At 38.4% G+C, this 22049-nt stretch overlaps 1 protein-coding gene across 7 annotated transcripts in view; it reads left to right on the forward strand.

Annotated features, from left to right (window-relative positions):
* The window catches only part of celf6 (CUGBP Elav-like family member 6), a 173248-nt gene that overhangs the window by 131956 nt on the left and 19243 nt on the right, over positions 1-22049 (forward strand). For all 7 annotated transcript variants that reach the window (XR_006927725.1, XR_006927724.1, XM_046865084.1 and 4 more), the window contains exons 5-8: positions 2874-2953; positions 15991-16134; positions 17959-18106; positions 21721-21870. Coding sequence is in view for 5 of the 7 variants with exons in the window: in XM_046865084.1 (XP_046721040.1) it covers positions 2874-2953; positions 15991-16134; positions 17959-18106; positions 21721-21870 (522 nt within the window). In the remaining 2 variants the exon portion in view is untranslated. The remainder of the gene's footprint in view (positions 1-2873; positions 2954-15990; positions 16135-17958; positions 18107-21720; positions 21871-22049) is intronic.

The following is a 22049-nucleotide window of genomic DNA, read 5'->3' on the forward strand; positions in this document are numbered from 1 at the left end:
ATACTGTGTATATATATTTTTTTTTTATAACATTTATTAGATTTTTTTTGTAAATAATAATTCATAATAATTTGTAATAATAATTTATTATGTAGTAGTGGGAAAATGTCATTGTTTTTATGGTGACGATCTCTATTTGTGAAGATTGAGATGCCATTTTTGGAATGAGTCTCCAAAATCAGTGATTTGTAGCAGTCAGTGGTAAAAAAAAACCTATAGGACCCACAGCTTATTACTTTTCTTTTTCCAATTGTAACCTCAAAAGAGTAGATAATAAGTGAGGCTGGTGAGGCAACAACTACTGCAAGAACATATATGATAACGAGAATGAACCTGCTTTGTTGAATTGGTGTAACATTCTACCAATAAATAGACACAAATGTTGTGTTTTCTTTAATTAATTAGACACAAACTAATTGGTATAAAATGAGTAACCCATGGCTTCATGTTGGGGTCCATCACACCACATAGATCATTTATCTGGGGGTTAGGGTTATTTTTCTGTAACAGCTCACCCCATTGTGTTTTATTCCTTTCAAATGGTACCCTTTTCCCTCTTTCAAAATGTGCCATCAAGCTGGTAGTAAATAAGAGTAAATAGACAGTGCATTACAGCTTGCATAGCAGCAGAGTGGGCAGACTGCCCATGCTGACTTTTGTACACCACTGAAAGCACTTATAATGGGCATGTGAAGATCAGAACCCTGAAGCAATCCCATATCATGTTTTTTTTTTTAGGATGATTGTGTGTCCATCACTTAGCTGGAAAAAGTATAAAATGCAAGCTAGCAAAGATGTTCTGGTCAATGTTTCACTGAGAAAACTTAAACTGGCCGAGTTACACCTGTTCATGAAAACTACTGGCGGCTCCCAATTTTGAACGTACATATTACATATTTTCATGAGACATTAAAATTGTTGTACGATACGTTGGGACGCTAGCAGGATGCCATGCGAGATGTCTTACTCACTCCAACGGTCAGTTCAGTTGTCTCAGTGTTAGAGATCGTATCTTTTGTGTTTTTCGTGTTTAAAAGCACAATTTTATCTCTTGTCTCTCTCATTTTTTATCGGCATTGGCAAACACTGAAACAGAACACGTCTGGCTCCACCCTCCAATAACGAACACGTCCACATGTTCGCTGCTACATATATATTTATTGTAACGTTTATAAAATACGGTACTGTAATTTGCTCTGTTTTGCTAAATTATACACTGTTGTTTGATACTTATTTACAAATGACAGTATACTGCACCAAACTGATCACTATTCTTTAATACTTCTGGGTAGGCTAGGCCATGTCTCGACGTACGATATTTTCAAGTTACGATGGTGTCAACAGAACGCATCTAAGTCTGGGACTACCTGTATATTCTCTAATATCAGTTGCTTTCTACTGCAATATAATGCGCCCTGCTTTATCAGGAATTGACTGAAAAGCACAAAAAAAGGTCTTCAGATCTCAATCTAATTAAGTTGATTATATGTAGGACAAACATAAGTGGTTTTCAAGTTCCATCACACCAACGTGTACAGTACATTATTACATCATTACAATTCACCCCACTGTGTTTTCAAGTCAAATAATTCCCTTTTTCCCCTCATTCGATTCGCGCACTCAAGCATGTAGTAAGTAAAAGTAAATAGACTGAATAACGGCACTGATGTATCGATCAGCTTCCTCTAAGCAATTCTGAAACGAAATCGAAACAAAATCCTGCGTGTTCTTTAACAGATGAGCCGTGTGCCATTTGCTGCTTAATCAGATTTAACCAGAAAGCAGCATAATAAAATCTACAGTGCTGTGAAAAAGTATTTGATTTTTTTTTTATTAAGTGTCATGGGCTGCATGTACTCGGAATTTGTTATGGTATGCTGACCAAGTCCATGGTGCAGGGTTACAATATTGTAGTCCTTGTTTTTTTTTCGTTCTAGATAAGGTTTTGCAGTGGTCTAATCAAAATCGGGACTCAGTTGAGATGCTGTGGCATGGGCATGATGCTGTTAAAAAAAAATACTCCAATGTGGCTAAATTTGAACAATTCTGTAAAGGAGAGTGGACCAAGTTTTCTACACAGTAATGTGAAAAACATGTTGCCAGTTATTGCAAAAAAAATAAAAAAAAATAAAAATGCTTGATTTCAGTTTTTGGCACAACCTGTTTTTAGGATTAGGGGGTGATTACTTTCTCACACAGGGCCAGGCAGATTTGTGCAGCTTTTTTTCCTTTAATAAATGAAATCAGTGTTTTAAAACCTGCCTTTTGTATTGACTTGACTGATTTTGTTGTAATATTGAAAATGTGCTTAATGATCTGAATTATTTAAATGTAACAAAAACAGAACTTTTTCACAGCACTATATATTAGCGCTATGTATGCTTTTCCACCTCTAGCCCTAAAATGGCTCAGGCAGGGTCTTGGAGAAGGATTATCCTGCTGCGATTTTGTCATTATAATCTCTCTTATAAACGGCTACACACAGATCACCATGTGTAAATATGAAACAAATTAATAATCACAAACAAGCCTCTCCGGGGGGGGATGTGGGGGTGTCTAGGGTCTATTTTGTATGTGTATGTGTGTGTGTGTGTGTGTGTGTGTGTGTGTGTGTGTGTGTGTGAGAGAGAGAGAGACAGAGATTAGTAAAAGTGTTACGTGTTGCTCTGTAATGCATTCAGTGCAATTATACTGATTTATTCAGCATGCTGCACCCTGCACACACGACTGGCAGAATACATTAACAAAGCAGATAACATGAAAACAATGGTAATGAGTGTGTTTGCCCTCTTCAAGACCCGTTCTTTCTCTCCCTCTCTTTCTCTCTGTCTCTCTTTCTCTCTGTCTCTCTCTCTCTCTTTCCCTGTATGCAGGCTGTGCCTTTGTCAAGTTTTCCAGCCATGCAGAAGCGCAGGCAGCCATCAATAGCCTGCACGGTGGCCAAACCATGCCTGTGAGTGTTTAAACACACAAACACACACACACACACACACACACACACACACACACACACACACACACACACACACACAGTGCTAAATATACAGTGAGATATTGGGTTTTGATCCTCAAGATACACAAAACAAACTGTGATGTAAAATTCTCTTCTGCCATCTCTCTCTCTCTCTCTCTCTCTCTCTCTCTCTCTCTCTCTCTCTGTCTCTCCTTTTTTCTCTCCTTAATACACACTCCTTTTTCAAGCCTTTTCACACATCTCTCACCTTTCTTTCATCTTTCTAATGCATCTCTCTCTCTCTCTCTCTCTCTCTCTCTCTCTCTCTCTCTCTCTCTCTGTGCCTAATTGGGTTGCACTGATAATCCTGCGCTCCTCTGCCTGGCATGGAAAAGGCCACCATGAGCGATGGCTTCGCTTTAAACCCATACACTAGTTACAGATGCAATTATCTGCTCACACACTGCCGACCAAACTGCAACATCATAAATATTCAGAAGTTATTTTTTTTACTGTTTAGCGGCGAGTCTGTAAAGAAGTGTGAGGAACTGGAGCTCGATTTTTTTCTTAAATGCAAGTTTTATGCAAAACAGCAAGAATAACTTAAAACGAATAACGTAAAATATTATCTTAAAAAATAGTAAACTTTAAAGAGAAATTATATCCTTTAAGGTAAAAGGGGGGAAATAGTTTTACGACATGGCAGTAGGTAGACAATCACTTTATAAAAGTCCAGTATAAATGTAAAAAAAGCCCCCCAAAAGTGCAGCTTTCATAATATCCAGTTTCCTCTTAAAAGGAAATATCAAAATTCTACTTAAAAGATTTGACATTTAAATAATAATATTAAACTTTCAAAAGGTTATGGTTTAAAAAAAAACAACAACAAAAATAACCAAAAGCCAACATAAAGAAAATTATAAAATACATTTGGAATTGTTCAACTTTGAATAAACAGCAGATTTTAAATTAAACAGTAAACTTTCAAAAGAGATGAGTTGTAACTTTAAACAAAACAAACAAAAAAAAAAAATCAAGAGAAATCAACTTTAAAAAATTATGCTGTAAAATTAAAAAGTGGTTAATTTTTTAATAAAATTGAGTTCACTTAAAAACGAAAACATGACATGATAAAAAAGTGAATGTTAGTGTTAAACTTAGAAAGATTTAAAAAAAAAAGGATTATTGTCATAATGCCATAACCTCAAAAGAAAATGAACTATAAACAGCCAAGTTAGAAAAAAAATCAAATGAAAGTTGCTTATATTGAAAATCAGGAGATTTTTGCTTTTATCTAAATGTTTGAAATGACAAAAATATAAAAAATTAATCAATGTTTGTGTATTCAAGCTATTGATGCATTTTTTTATATAACATTTATATGAATAACTGCTCATTTGCTGGTATAATGAGCTCCACTCTTTTGGGAAGATGTTCCACTAGATTTTGAAGGGTGTTTCCACTAAGCCACAAGGGTGTTAGTAAAGTCAGGTACTGGTGTAGGTGAGGGTGAAGAGGCCTGAGGTGCAATCAATGTTCCAATTCATCCCAAAGGTGTTCATTAGTGTTGAGGTCAGAGCTCTATAGCAGTCCACTCAAGATCTTCCACTCCAACCCATATACAACAAATCTTCATGGAGCTGGCTTTGTGCACAGGGAACAGGTTTGGGTCTCCTAGTTCAGGTGAAGGGGGAAAATTAATGTAATCACATTCAAAGACTTCCAGTATAATTGTTTGCCTCTGGGTTTGTGGTAACAGTTTGTAGAAGAAGCAGATATGGCTGAAAAAGTCAGAGGTCTCAATGCTATTGTTTATATAGCATACTATTAGCTAACTAGCAAACACAGCTATGATGAACAATATAAAGACATCTCAGTGGAAATGAGATAAAATCATTTGGAATATCAACATTTACCTCAGATGTGTTTGAATATTAGCATTAAATATTCTATATGACTACAATTACACTGTTTAAATCAATTAAATCAAATTGTATAGCACTTTTAACTATAGATTTTATTTTAAAGCAGCTTTACAGAATTATATAGATTATAAATATTACTTTTGAATTTATAAATCATTCCATATAAGTTTATCCCTAATGAGCAGGCCAGTGGTGAAGCCACTTGAGAGAAACCAGGCTCAGAGGGGAACCTCATCTTCATCTGGGTGGAACTGATTGTCCATTTACTGTAGTTTTATCATTGTTGAGGTTATCATTTGTTCACTGATGGACACTTGAATGCAAAAACTGTTCATATAAACTGTAACCCTCAGCCATTGTAGCAAACTTCTTCTTCTTCTTCTTTCGGCTGCTCCCATTATGGGTCGCCACACCGGATCATTCGGCTCCATACCCCCCTGTCCTCTACATCTGCCTTTTTTATACCAACTACCTGCATGTCTTCCCTCACCACATCCATAAACCTCCTCTTTTTCTGGCGGCTCCATCCACAGCATTCTTCTACTGATGTCCCTCCTCTGCACATGTCCAAACCATCTCAATCAAGTCTCTCTCACTTTGTCACTAAAACGTCCTACATGCGCTGACCCTCTAATAAATTGGTTTCTAATTCTGTCCACCATCGTCACTCCCAACGAAAATCTCAGCATCTTCAGCTCTGCTACCTCCAGCTCCACCTCCTGTCTTTTACTTAATGCAACTGTCTCTAAACCATACAACATTGCAGGTCTCACCACAGTCCTATAAACTTTCCCTTTCACTCTTGCAGATACTCTTCTATCACAAATCACTCCTGCTATCACTCTTCTCCACCCACTCCACCCTGCCTGCACTCTTTTCTTCACTTCTCTAACACACTCTCCATTACTTTGCAACTGTTGACCCCAGCTATTAGGTGCAGCTAGCATAAAGGTTAACTTCCTTTCCGGAGTTGTAAAAAAGTCAGTGTCACAAAATTTCTCAGGAAAAAAAAGAACATTTGAACAACAATGCCATTTAAAAGTCATTTTTGTAGCATAAAGGCTAATGTGTCAAATATATATTACTAATCATATTGATATAGCTGGCATTCTAATCCTATTTTACCTGGTTGAGCAACATCTGAGCGTGTTAACTATTTTGAAAACTTCAAATGTGTATGGTTGTGGTTGTTGTTTTATTTGGTTATGTGTAGAATAAATATTGGAGATACATAATTGTAGATGGTCTACAGTTTTTAGCAACGAAATTACACTGTAATTAAAAGTTGCACACGCATAGAAAACAGCGTAGTCAGGAACAAAAAGCTGTTTCCACAATCTATAATTTTCCATTTAGAATTTCTGGATAGACTTTACACAAGGTCATGGCAATGTATGTTGTGTTTCTCCACTGTGACATATGGACCGAGTTACAAACCGAGAACGGATCTAAAGCCATCCAGGCTCTCGTTAATAATCCATGTCATCTCTACCCCATCTCCAGCTCCACACCTGTTCCCTTCACAGCCAGTCCAATTCCGAATTAGATTAATAGACAAGATGGTCATGAGTACTCAACCAAGCCGCCGGGACCACTGGGAATATTATTCATTTGCTCAGTATCTCAGCCACATGTTGTCAACAACGCAACAATGGCTAAACAAAATGGTGCGCACGAGGAGAGAGCAGGGAATTTGTCCATGATGAGAGGATGATAAGAATGGGTATGGTGCCAGCTGCAGGACTGGTCTTAGCCAGCGCTGGCACATGAGCATCTGGCATGCGTATTAGCGTACGTAAATATCACCTGGCCACAAATACATTTGGCCATAATGAAAGGATTTAATGGAACAGAAAGAGCAGATGCAGACACAGAAGGGCACAGGGGATGAAGCAAATCAGGACCAGAGTCAGTGCTGACTGCTGACTGAGCATGCGCAGTTTTAGCACTTGATTTTGTCATTCGTTCCAGAGTCATTCTGCGAAAGTTCTACAAGTGTGCTTCAGTGCTAGGAACATCTGGAGCTTTTAGAGTCTAGAGGTTTCTAGTGAGTTCATTATGGTTACGAGAACTTCCTGCAGTTCTCTGAGTTACTAGAGTGTAGTTAGAAGAAGTCATAGAAATGTTGGCTTTCTAATGAGGAGGTCCTGAGTTCAAATCCAAGCATCAGAAAGCCACCATTGGTGCTTTGAGCTAAGCTCTAAACCCTCAGCTGTTTTGTTGTATACAGTAAATGAGATGATTGTAAGTCGCTTTGGAAAAGGGCATCTGCCAAATGTCATAAATGGTATAGTACATCTGTGAAGTTCTCTGCTGAACATTTGCATGACACAGTCTTTGCCCTAACCTGGTAATTGCCTGTGTAGTATGGGTGATTTGTATTGTGATTGTAGACATGATTGTAAACTGTTGCTGAACAATTTAAAAAAATTTGACAATGTGTACCACCATGGCATCAAAAACAGAGATCAGCAACAGGTAGGGAAAGTCCATCTATCCTCAATCTGTTTTGTAGCAGGACAAAGGTTAAATTAAACATGCAGTAGAAAAAAAAGCTATGTAGTAGCAATAACTCAGGTAACTCCTCATACAGTTCTACAGCCTCTTTAAACAAGAGGTATACATCAAGATATAGTGTATAATGGTGAAGACATTCATGGCATTTGGCAAAAGCCCTTATCCGGAGCGATACAAATGAGCAGTTGGGAGGTAGCAGTGGTAGATTGGTGGTGCTGGGATTTAAACTCTTGACCTTCCGATCCAAGTTCCAATACCTTCATCACTGAGCTACCACCTTTCATATATATATGAAAATGAAAATCTCAGCATCTTCAGCTCTGCTACCTCCAGCTTCACCTCCTGTCTTTTACTTAATCCCACTGTCTCTAAGCCATACAACATCTCAGGTCTCACCACAGTCCTATAAACTTTCCCTTTCCCTCTTGCAGACACTCTTCTATCACAAATCACCTCTGCTATCACTCTTCTCCACCCACTCCTATCTAAGGGAGTTTTTCCTTGCCACAGTCACCATGGCTGCTCATCAGGGATAAATGCACACCATTCACCTTAACTGTTGATTTCTGTAAAGCTGCTTTGAGACAATGTCTGCTGTGAAAAGCGCTATAGAAATAAACTTGACTTGACTTGACTTGACTCCACCCTGCTTGCACTCTTTTCTTCACTTCTCTAATACACTATCTATTACTTTGCATTGTTGACCTCAGGTACCTGAACTCCTCCACCATCACCACCTCTTCTCCCTGCAACTGCATCACTCCACTGCCCTCCCTCTCATTCACCCACATGTTCTCTGTTTTACTCCTACTGACTTTGATTTACCTTCTCTCCAGCATGTACCTCCACCTTTCCGGGCTCTTCTCAACCTGCTCCGTACTCTCACCACAAATCACAAGATCATCTGCAAACATCATAGTCCATGCAGACTTTGACCTTGTTTGTCAACTTGTCCATCACCACTGCAAACAGGAAAGGGCTCAGAGCCGATCCTTGATGCAGTTCCACCTCCACCTTGAACTAATCTGTCGTTCCTACTGCACACTTCACTGTTGTCACACTGTCCTCATACACACACACATACACACACAAATATATATATTTCTGTGGGTATATATAAATATAAAACTTTTCAGCTCTTTGAAATGTTGTGGCACTGTCACATGACAAAAAAATGCCTCACCATTTTTAAAAGCCTCCACTGCACTGTGAAAATGTAAAAATTCTTTCCACTTTGTAGAGCATTTTTCAAAAAGCTACATTTCTCTTGACCGGAAACGTCCCCTCAGTGTGGACTGAAGGCCAAAACGGAGAGAGAAATATGCGTTTTTAAACAAAAAACGTATTAGTCTCTACATGACCTTACTTAATTCCCCAAAACATACTGAAAATCCATGCAGTTTGAATTTTATTTCATGTCCCTATTATATATATTTATATATATATATATATATATATATATATATATATATATATTGCTAGCTAGCTTATTGAGTCTAGATAACATTCAGTAATCTTCCCTGTACATTGCATAATATATTTTTATGTAGAAGAGTAATGAGGGTACAATTTTGAGTGCAGATTAAACAGAGCGATACAGAATATCCGTTGCAAACTGAACGAACCAGCAGCTCGTGAAGAGCAGTTACAGAGCTGTGACAGCAGAAAGAAAAAGCAGTGGCATGTTTGAGTCATCAGGAGTCTGTATGTTTTGCCAGAGGGAAGCAGCTGAAATTGAAGGGTTGCTGGTGTGGGAGGGGGTCAGAGGACATGTTTAATGCTGTGATGTATTTGATGCACAGAGATTACATTGATGGACGATCTTTTCCGATCAATATTTTTCCTCTTTAATCTGTTTGGAATCTATGCGCTTGGTGTCTGAATCTGTATTGCTGTACTAGACAGTAATGAAGGATGTCAGGATTTGGGTTGCACATAGGTGGACAATATTCCATAGATATTTTGGAAACTTTTCATAAACATTCTATGAGGAATTTATCGTGGGAATTTGAGTAATATTTGAAGTTTAAAACTTACCAGGAATTTATGGGAATTAATTAGACATTTGGGGAAATGAATATAAACTGTATCATATATAAATATAAAAATAAGCATTTTGTTTGTACATAAGATACAGTATACAAACTAATACATATTTGTTCTTTTAAAAATTACATTTTTTAAATATAAATGTATGCAATATTTACCTCATTTACATAAACATTCACCAAGATAGACATTTTTGACGTTTGTTTGTGCAATGATTTAAATAATTATCTGTGTTATGTTATGGCGGAAGTATATTTAAGTTCCCTGTTATAGGCTAGCCTGCAGTTTTGTAGATTCACAGTTAAGTACCATTAATGTCCATTAATTCCCATATATTCCAGTAAATCCTCATTGAATGCAATGGTTGTGGATTAGTTACTGTTTTTTTTCAGGGTTTTTTGTCATTTAGAATCTGCTATGATCAATTTCCTTGATTTTAGAGAGTCATGAGGCCACCTTGCAGCTGATAGTAGGAATGCGCCTTTTTGTCGGAAGTTTTGTAAGGGAAAAAAAGTGTGGAAAAAATGCAGAACATTCGAGTATGTAGTGCATGCAGGTGGTGTGTCTGTGGGAGGCGTCTGGCCCACGGGCAGCGGTTATGAGAGATCGTGTTGACGTGCACCATTGAAGTGATGACAGGCCCCATTGAGACCCAATGTGACGGCAAAAATATCACAAGCCAGACTGCGGTATGTTTCGAGCTCAGGCACAGCAAGGCACTACTCTTGCATAAATTATTGGCATCCCCCGTTCTTATTGCAAATCATTTCGGTTCGCTGGAAAGTGTGCAAATTAGCTTCACTTCAAAATGGGCTTTTAGGGCTGATGTATTAATCTGCATGAGCTCCACAGTGGAATATTTCTCAGGATAAACAAAAGGGCAAGAACAAACAAAGGACAAGGTGCGAAGCTGTTGTATTTAATAAAGCACGGGTTATTTCAGGGAAAAAGGGGATTCGATGCATGTCATTTGCATGTTTTACACCAAAATATTCAGTCATTCATCTTAGGTAATTGCTCCATCCTGGTAAACAGGAAGACATTCTGCATGGGACACTAGGGTATAAGTATTTAGCATATCAAATGTAAAAGTTTGAAAGCCCGATTGTGTTTGCAGAGAACGAAGGAAGTTTTACAAAATCCAGGAATTCTAATCACACATTATATAAACCAAAGTACTGGGAATTTTTCGGCCATATGTGTTTCTTCTGCAAACATTTAGCACAAAGATACAGTATGCTTTACATGGGCTGGAGTTGTATCTATCTATATACACACTGATCAGGCATAACATGACATTATAATATTATGGCTGGTGAAGTAAATAACAGTTTTTTTTTATCATGGAACCTGTTAGTGGGTGGGATTTATTAGGCATCAAGTCAAAATATTTGTCGTTAAAGTTGACGTGTTAGAAGCAGGAAAAATGGGCGAGCATAAGGATTTGAGCGAGTTTGATAAATTGTGATGTCTAGACGACTGGGCCAGAGCATCTCTAAAACTGCAGCTCTTGTGGGATGTTCCTGGTCTGCAGTGGTCAGTATCTATCAAAAGTGCTTCAAGGAAGGAACAGTGGTGAACCGGTGACAGGGTCGTGGGCGGCCGAGGCTCATTGATGCACGTGGGGAGCGAAGGCTGGTCCATGTGGTCCGATCCAACAGACAAGCTCCAGTAGCTCAAACTGCTTAAGAAGTAAATGCTCAACGGTCCAGGAATGTTTTAGCAGCAAAAGGGGGAAAAACACATTATTAGACAGGTGGTCAAAATATTATGTCTATTTCTGGTTGTAAATATTTATGTGTGTATTTAGATAGATACTTTATATTCATATTTTTTTGGTTGTAAGATTCATATTCTCTGGTGTCTCTGTCCCCTTTCTATTTTTTCCTCCCACTTTTGCTTCTTTTGATCCCTTCTGTTGAAGACCTTTGGGATAAATTAGAACTCTGACTGAACCCCAGGCTTCCTCACCTCACCTATTACTCACCCACCTACTCCTTATCAATACCTGACTTTACTCACACACTTGTGGCTAAATGCAGAAATGCAGTGGTGTGTGTGTGTGTGTGTGTGTGTGTGTGTGTGTGTGTGTGTGTGTGTGTATTAATAGTAGAAGTAGTAGTAGTGTGAGAAAGTGTGTTCATTTTTGGGTGCATGTGTGTTACTTTTTATAAGCGACAGTGACTGATGTTTATGCTACTGGCCCATGAATAAACAATTTTTCATTTGTGCTGTAAAAATATAGCCATGAATAAATCTTATATCCTGCTATGGACTTGTTTTTAACTCCAGTGTGACAGATTAAGTGTTTCGTCCTATTTGAGAAAAGCAGAGAAAGCTTTTTATTTATATTTGTCACAACAGTCAGCGTCGCGTCGGTGTACGGAGCGTAAACTACGTCAAATAACGCACCTTGAAAGAAGACTTTGGGTTTTTTCTCCCGTAATTCTATACCGACTTTGCCGTGCGACAGAACTTTGGCGGCCGTCTGCTTTTCCTACTTCAATCTAATCCTTCAATTACACTCCGCGTTATTGTTTTGTTCCTCTTCCTCTTCTTTACATCTCTCTGGCCCATGCAAAATCCAATATCGGTGCTCATCACGAGTGCCGCGTGTTCGCTTCGAAATGGGATTAGTTTTTGAACCTGTGACAAATGCCTCGGTCGGACCTGCCAGAAATGACGGCTCCCCGTTGCAGCTTATCAAATTCGCCAAATTCATTTTTCTGTCAGGACGGAGGAGCCGGCCCCGGTGGTGATTATTGTGTTTGTTTGGAAAGATATGGTTTTCAGCAGGGACAGGGGGGAATAACGTGTCACTCTCCTGCCGGGTGTGAAACGCCCGCTGCCACCTCTCCACATCACGGCATCACCACGTCGTCTGGGTCCCTGCAACTGGGGGGGGATTTGGAGTAAGACTCGACCTTGCAGTGTGACTGTTTATGAAGCTTATGATTTCATTGTCTGTCATTATCTGGGCCATATGAAACACACACACACACACACACACACACACACACACACACACACACACAGACAGACAGACAGACAGACAGATAGATAGAAAATCTCAAAACATTTTTTGTCTCTGTGCCCTCTCTCTTTCTTTTTCTCTCCCACTTTTGCTTTTACAACTCTGTCACAAACTTCCCCCACTATCTTTCTTCCATCTCTCTTGATCCCTTCTTTTACTCTATCTTTCACTCTGTCTCTCATCTTGTTTTTGCCTACCTTTCTATCATTCCCACTCTGTCTTTCTCCCTGTCTCTCTCTGTGTCTGTCTTACCCTCTGTTACCCCTCTCTCTACCTGTTTTTGTTTGTCAATCTGTTTCTATCTTTTATCTTTTTATCTTTTATCTCTCTCACCTTCTTTGTGTCTGTCTTTCTCTCTGCCCTTCTTTCTTTTCTCAGGCTGTCTTCTTTTTTTACCTTTTCGCTCTTTATCTGTCACTCTGTGTTACACTCCATAGTTTCTTCTATCTATCATTCTGTCTCTGTTTGTATTGCTACATCTATCTGTCCATCCTTTTTTATGGTTCCTTCTCGCTCTCGATATGGTCTCTTTCCTTTTTACATTTCGTTCAATTTCGTTTCTCTATTTCTGCAGTTTTCCTCTCCCCTCCTCTCTCTATTACTGTCAATCTCTCTCTGCCTTTCTGTCGTTCTTGAACTTTCTTTCTCTGTCGCTCACTCTGTCTGTCTCACGGTCTTCCTCTTCATTTCTCTCTTTCTGCCTGTCTCTGTCTTTATTGCTAGATCCCAATCTGTCTGTCTCTGTCTCTCTCCAGCCATCACTCTCCATCTCTCTCTCTTTCTCTCTCATTATTGTTCCATCTTTATGTTTCTTTTTGTTCCTGCATGTTCTTTCTTTCCGTCTGTCTCTCTTGGCCCTGTTTTAATGATCTCTCCCACACTCTCTGCCTGTTTCTCTTAGAATTCTCACTTGTGTCTGGGTAATTATTTTCCTAGTTTCTTTCTCTATCTTTCAGTGTCTCTCTGTCTCTATCCCTTTCACTCCTTGCTTTTTTTCTTCTACTTTCCATCTTCCTCTCTCTCCAGTTCTCTCACGCCACCTGGAAGCGAGCGGTGTCCCTTTGCTGGCTGTGTGCCAAGTGCAATACATTCTTCACGAGATGATAAATAAATAAGTCGACACACACATACACCGAGCGTGAATGTGATCTAAATGCCAGACCGACCTCCCTGTAGCGGGAGGGAGAGAGAGGAAAATAAAGAGAGAGGGAGAAAGAAAGAGAGAGAAAGAGAAAAAATGATAGAGACAGGTAGAGGAGGTAGCAGAAGATGAAGGAAGGAGAGAGGGAGAGGAAAAACTCCAGGAGAGAGTGTTTGGAGCTGGAGGGGGATATGTTTGCTAAGCGTCGACCTCATTAAATCCGACAGTCTGGTCTCACCGCTGGTGGGGGGGTCGGGAGGGGCGGGGGTGCCGGTTTGGAGCGAACGGAGAAAAGGTCAGGAGGTGGAATGAAATGAAATTAGAAAGGACAAAATAGCGCCGCTCTACTCCAGCCCTGCGCAGAATCGATTCGACTAATTGAAACGGCGTCCCGGGCAGCACAGCAGATGGGTCCCTGCGGGCCAAGGAGTGTGTGACAGGATGTGATATGAAACCTGCCGAAGCTCACACACAGCTGCCATAGAGCCACTGCACAGCTGAGGTTCAGGAGGAAAGCTGGCCTGGAGCCTCACGCTTCACACACCCGCGCTGCTTTTTTATACGCCGTCAACTTTAAAAATGTTTACACTTGAGCTTTCCAGCATCGCAGTGCAGGCCACAACTTAACAGGTTTCATATCACATCCTGTCTCTCTCTTACACACACACACTCTCTTCACACACAAATTCGGTCAACAACTGTTACTTTTTTTACAAAGTTGGGCTTTAATGTCCAGCAGCAAATGTGTCTTACTCTTCATTACAACAAAGCTATGCTGGATTCTGCAATCTGATTGGTCAAAAGGTGGTGATTAGTTTTCTATAACATCAGCTCCGACTCTACAGTTCGGACGGGGAAACAGTTCTCATACATCGGCATTTCTGTAGGAATGTTACTCATGGACTTGCATGAGAAACGATTGATATGATATAAATAAATTTAAACAACAGGCTAACAGGATATCTATCTATCTATCTATCTATCTATCTATCTATCTATCTATCTATCTATCTATCTATCTATCTATCTATCTATCTATCTATCTTTCTGTCTGTCTGTCTGTCTGTCTGGCTCTCTGGCTCTCTGTCTGTCTGCATGTTTGCATGTGTGTGTGTGTGTGTGTGTGTGTGTGTGTGCGTTTACATGCACTAGTGTCAGTCTTTTAAGCCCCTCTATGACTAACACAAGGCCCTGTCTCTATTCATTGTCCTTCAAATTAATTTGATGCAAAGCAGGAAATGTTGTCATCAATTTTCCACATATTCTACCGCTGCCAAGATTCAATAGCTCACATTCCTCTCAGAAGCAGATGTAATTAGGAATCTGCATCCACTGACATGCTGGAAAGCTTTCTAAAGCCTACCGTGGTCTTCACACGTCTCTCTAGTACACATAGCCAGAGCCTCGAGCCTCGAGCCTCCACACACAGCCATCACTCATACAGCTCATCAGCTTGTTGCCAGCACCCATCATTTTTCCTTATGGCAACCCGAGGGCCCAATTAAAGAGCTCTGTGCAGGGCCAGGCCGTAGAACGCTTTCATGTGGACATTTCTCTTAACGCTGGTCTAATAAAATCCGCAAAAAAGGCCTGAGCTTCTGTAGGTGACACAGCTTCCAGTGCTAACAACATAAAAGATGATAAATAGCAATATCTTTATTTGCTTTATTTGTAACTTATTTCTTACATTTAATTTTTTATAGTATTAACCTCTATATTTCCAAATATTAATAAAATATTTAACTAGAAACGTCAGGTGTCCTAATGTTTGGTCATGATTTGGAAAGTTACTGTACATTCCACAGTATAACAAACATCATTCTATTTGATTTATTTAGTGAGCAACGGATTAGGTATCAAAAAATCAATAATAATTATAATAATAGGATAAGAAGCTTTTAATTGTTACATAATTTATACACTAGAGCACAATGAATTTCTTTCTTATTTGGAAAGTGGGGTCAGAGAACATGGTCAGCCTTGATACAGCACTTCAGGAGAAGAAGGTTAAGGGGTTAAGGGCCTTGGTCAAGGGCCCAACAGTTGCAGCTTGTCAGTGCTGAGACCCCCGACCTTCCAATCGGTACCCCACAGCTTTAACCTTAGGACTACCTCAGAGCTGAAATACAAAAAATTGCTTATAAAGATGACAGCACCCAATATTTTAGTAATTCTTATAAGAAAATTCAAAGTAAATACAATTCTTAACATGAGGAAATGATGAAATGATTTTATGAGTAATATATATGTCCAAAGATTCACCAAAACGAATGAGCTAAATTGAAATAATGAATAAAAAATCAAAAGTTTGTTGAGAATTTTCTTTAGTCCTGACTGATGTGATGTGTCTTGCTGTTTGTGATGTTCTCAGGGTGCGTCCTCCAGCCTGGTGGTGAAGTTTGCCGACACGGATAAAGAGCGAACCCTGCGCAGGATGCACCAGATGGCAGGCCAGCTTGGCATCTTCAGCCCCATGACTATCCAGTTCGGGGCCTATGGAGCCTACACACATGCTGTAAGAGACGATACACAGATTAAAATGTTTTCTTCTTCAAAATGACTCATGATAGAGTTTTTTGTTAGATTTGGGATAATTTTAAACATCAGTTTCAGCATAAACATTGACGTCCTAGTTTTTTGAATGAATATGGAAATAAAGGTCATTTGAGTTATAGTGACAGTCCCTTTATCTACATATACAGTGTATTCCATTACGATTACAATTGCGTTAGTATTAAATCAAAAGATATGCTGTAGGTCAATGGGACTGCTATTATAAATCCACCAAAAAAAAAGAAAAAAAAAATCTAGTTAATTAATCACCTTCCAACTTATTTGCATTAAAACAAGAGCTCAGTGGAGAGGAGCGACTCTAAAAATAATGTTCCCGCACCTCGAACGTGAAAAGGCATAGTCTGAGGCTGATTGTAATGAATTTTACACGTCAGCCTGTGCTACATTTGGGACTAAAGCCAAGTGAAAATATTTGAGCGCGGCTGTATATAACTTCCACTTTCCCAAACACTAAACTGTCTCTCAACTCCCAGGAGTGAAATCATTACTGTGTATATTTCCACCCCTGCTCGAGTTTCCGTATGTTTGGAGATGGCAGCGTTAGCGCTCAAGCTTTGACCGGTAACAGACTCTGGCGAGCAGATGCTGTCTGTGCCCACGCTGCCGACAGACAGCTCGTTATAGATGCTAAGCGAAAGAACAGCCAAGCCCAGCAAACCCGCAGTTGGGAATTCCAGAGGCCTGAGTCCGTAGGGGCCCACGTAGATATTCATGAGCTCGGGTAGGCCACATGAAGGAGAAACTTGGAGATTGTAAGCATGATATTTCCCTATGTGTTTTTTTTTCCTCTGGATATTATATTGAAAAAGTGGTATTTCTGAATCAAGTCATTTCTAATTTAAATGCAACCAAATAAAGACAAAATATTGATGATAGAAAATGTTGCTTTGGGGCAATTTACAGGAGGTTGCATGGTTGCATTTCCTTAGACTTTCAAGGCTAGGGGTGTCTGAGACATTTCTTGGACCAGGCCTAGTCCATTTGTGGACTGTCCAATTACATCATTAATTCGTCTTTAGTAGTCACTGGTCAGAGCCATGCTGGATCCAGAGACTATCCTAGGAGCACCGGTCATGCCAGTCCACCTCAATGCAGCATGCATACAAACATTCACTCTAAGGGCAATTAAGTGCTTTCAAGAAATTCACTAATGCTAACTGCATTTTTTTTAAATCTGGAAAAAAACTACAGAACCTGGAGGAAACCCATACAAAGCCACTAAGACTATGGTGATCAAACTCAATTCATGTCTCATTTAGACTGATCTTGTGCTTATTGCCATTTATATGTGGACTTCCTGGACATTCGTCTCACTACATAAGGTCTTTTTCAGAAATCTTGAATTTGTAAAAGTAATATTTGTGATATCTTCTAGTGCTAAACCCATTAAACTCCTAAATCAACTGCCGGATCAATGCTAATATAAATCTGCAAATTTGGACTTGCATATATATATATATATATATATATATATATATATATATATATATATATATATATATATATATATATATATGACTAAATAAGATGTTTAAAATTAAACCTTTAAACTCAAATTTATAGTAAGAGAATTATAGAAATTAAGTTTATCTAGCTAGCTAGCTAGCTAGATAGAAACTTTATTGTCATTGCATAGTACAGGTAAACAGCAATGAAATGCAGTTTAGCATCTACCAGAAGTGCAAATAGTAGCATTTGTACAAATTGACACACTAATGACTCGCTTTTTGTTTATTACATCATTCTTCTGTTGTCGTTTTTATAGCAAATGATGCAGCAGCAGGCGGCGCTTATGGCTGCCACACAGGGCTCCTATCTCAACCCCATGGCAGCCATCGCAGCCGCTCAGATGCAGCAAATGGCAGCTTTCAATGTCAATGGCCTGGTGGCTGCCCCAATGACGCCCTCTTCAGGTGGGAGGAACTTTAGAGCTCTTTATCACATAAGTTTACTGCTTATCTAAAGGCCCTGCAGGGCAAACGGCACCATTATACTCACAATTACAGCGGTACAGAGCAATGCAGAGTGGGTTATGCCATGACTGGGAATGTACACTAGTGCTATGGGCCTCATAAACACCCTGCAATACAGCGAGTTACGAGAGAAACACCAGCACAACAAAATGGAAGGGAGTCGGAAAAAAAAAGGAAGAAAAGTCGAATTAAAAGGTTAGACACCAACTTTCTGTTGTTAAATAGGGTCAGAGTTTTCTTTCCTCACTGATTTTGTTTGTCCCACCTGGGAATGCAGCCAATCTGATGCCTTTGGATGATGAGTCCTTGACAAATTGATAAAGGCTAAAGATTTGTGAAAGATAATCCTGGACCTGAGCTTGACCCCTCTCTCCAATGCAGGAAGACACTCTGATGCCTCAACAATGATTAGTAAGCTGACATCCAGGGCTGGGGGAGGGGGTAAAAAAAAGAATTAAATAAAGTGTCCTTCATCCCCACCACCACTCCCCCCTGTTTTCACCTGTTTTTTTCTGTCTGCTTTCGTGCATTTGTAATCCCTAAAGCCTACACTACTAAGGTTATACCTATCAAATTTAATCCTACATGGCTTAAATGCCCTTCACTGCCACAAGGAAAAAAAACACGAGCAAAGAAGCTAAAAAGCTTCAAGTCAAAACCAACAAACCTGAGATTAGATGGTACCATTGGCCGAGAAAAATGCCTAAGTCCCTGTGTCTAATCGAATGACACTCAGGATTAGTGAATCATCCTGCCTGAATGCTGTTCTGATATATACTTTACTTTATAGCCTCCTGTCCTGCTCATGTCTATAGTCTTAAGACCCTTGTCTCAAGCGTATTAACTAAATCGAAACATAGTACAAAAAATAACACAACTTAAGTGGCCTAAAAAAAGTGATTTATACACAAATCAAAATCCACCAATGCAAGTAAACATAAAGGACATTTTAAATGTCGAAACAACCCGTGTGTGTTAATTAGTAAGATTAGTTTCTTATCAGTTTAAATCCCTAAACAATAGGCAGGTCCAACATTTGAATGATTCTCGCCCACAATCATGAAGTCCCACCCCCAAGATGTATGGTGGCCTATAGTGAAGAATATCTATAAAATGACTGACAGGAAGCTCAAACAAACCCAAACAACTGTTCTGATCAAAAGTATTTTTAAATACTGCATCATCGATTAAATACATTTGAAGCCGTTATAATTAACATTTTGCTTGTGTACTATCCCACTAATAACATATAATGATTTCAATATTTTCACGTCCATCCTCGCAAATTTCCTGAAGATCATATGAAGCAGAAATTCTTTTTACTTTATTTATGTTTTTTATATTTACATTATACATTTACTTTTTCCACATTATATAGACAAAAGTTTGTGGACATCAGAACCTATGAATTGTATCTGTTTTTTTTTCCCAGTTACTATTTGCTGTTATTATATCCTCCATTTTCTGTGATGTTCCACTATATTTTGGAGTGTACTAGCACAAGGGGGTTAGTAAAGTCAGGTACTGATGTAGGTGAGGTGAGGAGGCCTGGGGTGTTCTAATTCATCATAAAGGTTAAGATCATAGCACTAGAGAAAGCGTCTCAAGATCTGGCACTCCACCCCATGTAAAGCATATCTTCACAGAGCTGGCTTTGTTCACAGGGATATGTCATGGTTTGGGTTCACTGTTAGTTTAAGTGAATTGTACATTGAATGTTACTACATTTGAGGACATCATATACAATTGTCTGCCTTTGAATTTGTCCTAACAGTTTGGGAAAGAACCGAAATGGATAGAAAAGTTAGGTGATATGATGTATATATATATATATATATATATATATATATATATATATATATATATATATATATATAAAACAAAAACATAAACCAATTTTAATACAGGGATACTGAACCAATTGTGTCGCTTGATAATGTCTATTACACAAATTCTGTTTCCAGAACAATACAGGTAATATTCATTAAACAATTCATAAAATGTACTTATATTAATTATGAACTTGTTAATTATTTGACTCATTTCAAAGTGCTCCTTCCTGCAAATGTTAGCCAGAGGTCATATTTTCCCGCAGGTGTTGGTGAGAGCTCATCACAGATACAAGGTCATGCCACAGCAGCTTTGCCTACTAGCAAACATTTATAATTTTCCAATCACGTGCGATCTTCAGACACAAATTAATCATCCACTAACAACAGCCAACAACAGGTTTTAGAAACATGCTGGAAAAGTTAATCATTTGCTGCATCGTTGTTTTTTCCCCTGATGAGTCACTTAAAACTGCTGCATAGTTCATGAAGTGTTCACAAGCAGAAGATACAGTCTGTTTGCTGTATATTTTTATTCACATAAAAAGTATGCAGTTCAGTCCAATTCAAGGTCCAGACAAATATCCACAACTCAGTCATTACTGTATTGTTAAGATTTTGATAGTGAAAATGTTTTAAAAAATGTTTGATTTGTCGGAGAAAATATATCGTAAAAAAACCTGACATGACATTGAGACTTTTAATGGACTTTTTAAAATAAAAATCTAATCAAAAGAATGAATGGTCTGAATTTATCCACTAAAAGATGCAGAGAAAATCTAAACAACTGTTATACCTGGTTAATAATCTTCAATGTCAAAACTATTATGATTTTAACTTATAAAGTTGATATTATATAATTAGATTGACTTAATAGCTCATTATTTAAAAATGGATATTATTTCAACTTGTGTATGATGTTTATTTTTCATTTGAGATAATTTAGGAGAAAAATCCTTTTCAAACTACTTATTTTATGATTTCATCCCAATTAAATTTAATATCTTGGTTATATGGACTAATATGGCAGAGGGTGCACAATTCAGGGCTTAGCAGCTTTTTAGACAATTGTCAGAATAAAATTACACTCTGTTTATTGTAATTTTCCACTGCCCTGTTACTTGCCTTATATCTGATTCTATACCGCTGCCTTTTTGCACAGTATTGTAGTAATTATTACATGGTCGTTTTGTAGTTACGTGATTGTCACTGGACATTTTTTCCCCATTCTGCACAATACCTCTGTCTCTCACTATATAAACACATATATAAAGTGCAAACCAATTTCAATCTAATATATGAAATACATATATAAAGTTTAATTTAATAAATTTGGACTTTATTATTTATTCTAAGATCACATTATTTAATTTTAATATCTCTTTATCAAAATCAGTTACACATACAATCTATTTATTCTCTTAAAACGTATTATTAATTAAAATCTAACTGATAAATAAGTGATTTCAGTAATATCTTGATTTACTCTCACAATCTTATGCTAGACTCTTATTGACTTTAATCTTTTAATAATAATAGTCTTCGGCTTCTGTTTCTCAATTCATGCCTGTTTTAAAAAGAGGTTTTGTAAATAATTCCAGGGTTAAAGGGGTTGTAACTGTAACTCTCGCTTCTGGCGAATTGTGTCAGCCAACAGCATATACAGTTTAAGATGGTCCTGGCAGGTGTGTTACTCTGGCATGAACTTTTCTCTGTGTGTTTTAGGCACCAGCACACCTCCAGGCATCAGTGCCACAGCAGTTCCAAGCATTGCTGCTACAATCGGGGTGAATGGCTTCAGCGCACTGCCTCCTCAAAGCAACGGCCAACCAGCCTCTGAAACCATCTACACCAACGGAATTCATCCGTATCCAGGTAACGCACGATTAGCCTGATAACCCTGACAACAGAACAATCAAGAATTTTCCCTGAAATAAATTGAAACAGACAATAGTAACGTCCATCCATCTTTGTTTTTTTCCATATTTAATAAAAAAAACACAGACTTTGCTTTAGATTTAACAGAATATTTTAAATGATAAAACAAAGGAAAC

The sequence above is a fragment of the Silurus meridionalis genome, chromosome 13, assembly GCF_014805685.1.
Source record: "Silurus meridionalis isolate SWU-2019-XX chromosome 13, ASM1480568v1, whole genome shotgun sequence".
Lineage (NCBI taxonomy): Eukaryota > Metazoa > Chordata > Actinopteri > Siluriformes > Siluridae > Silurus > Silurus meridionalis.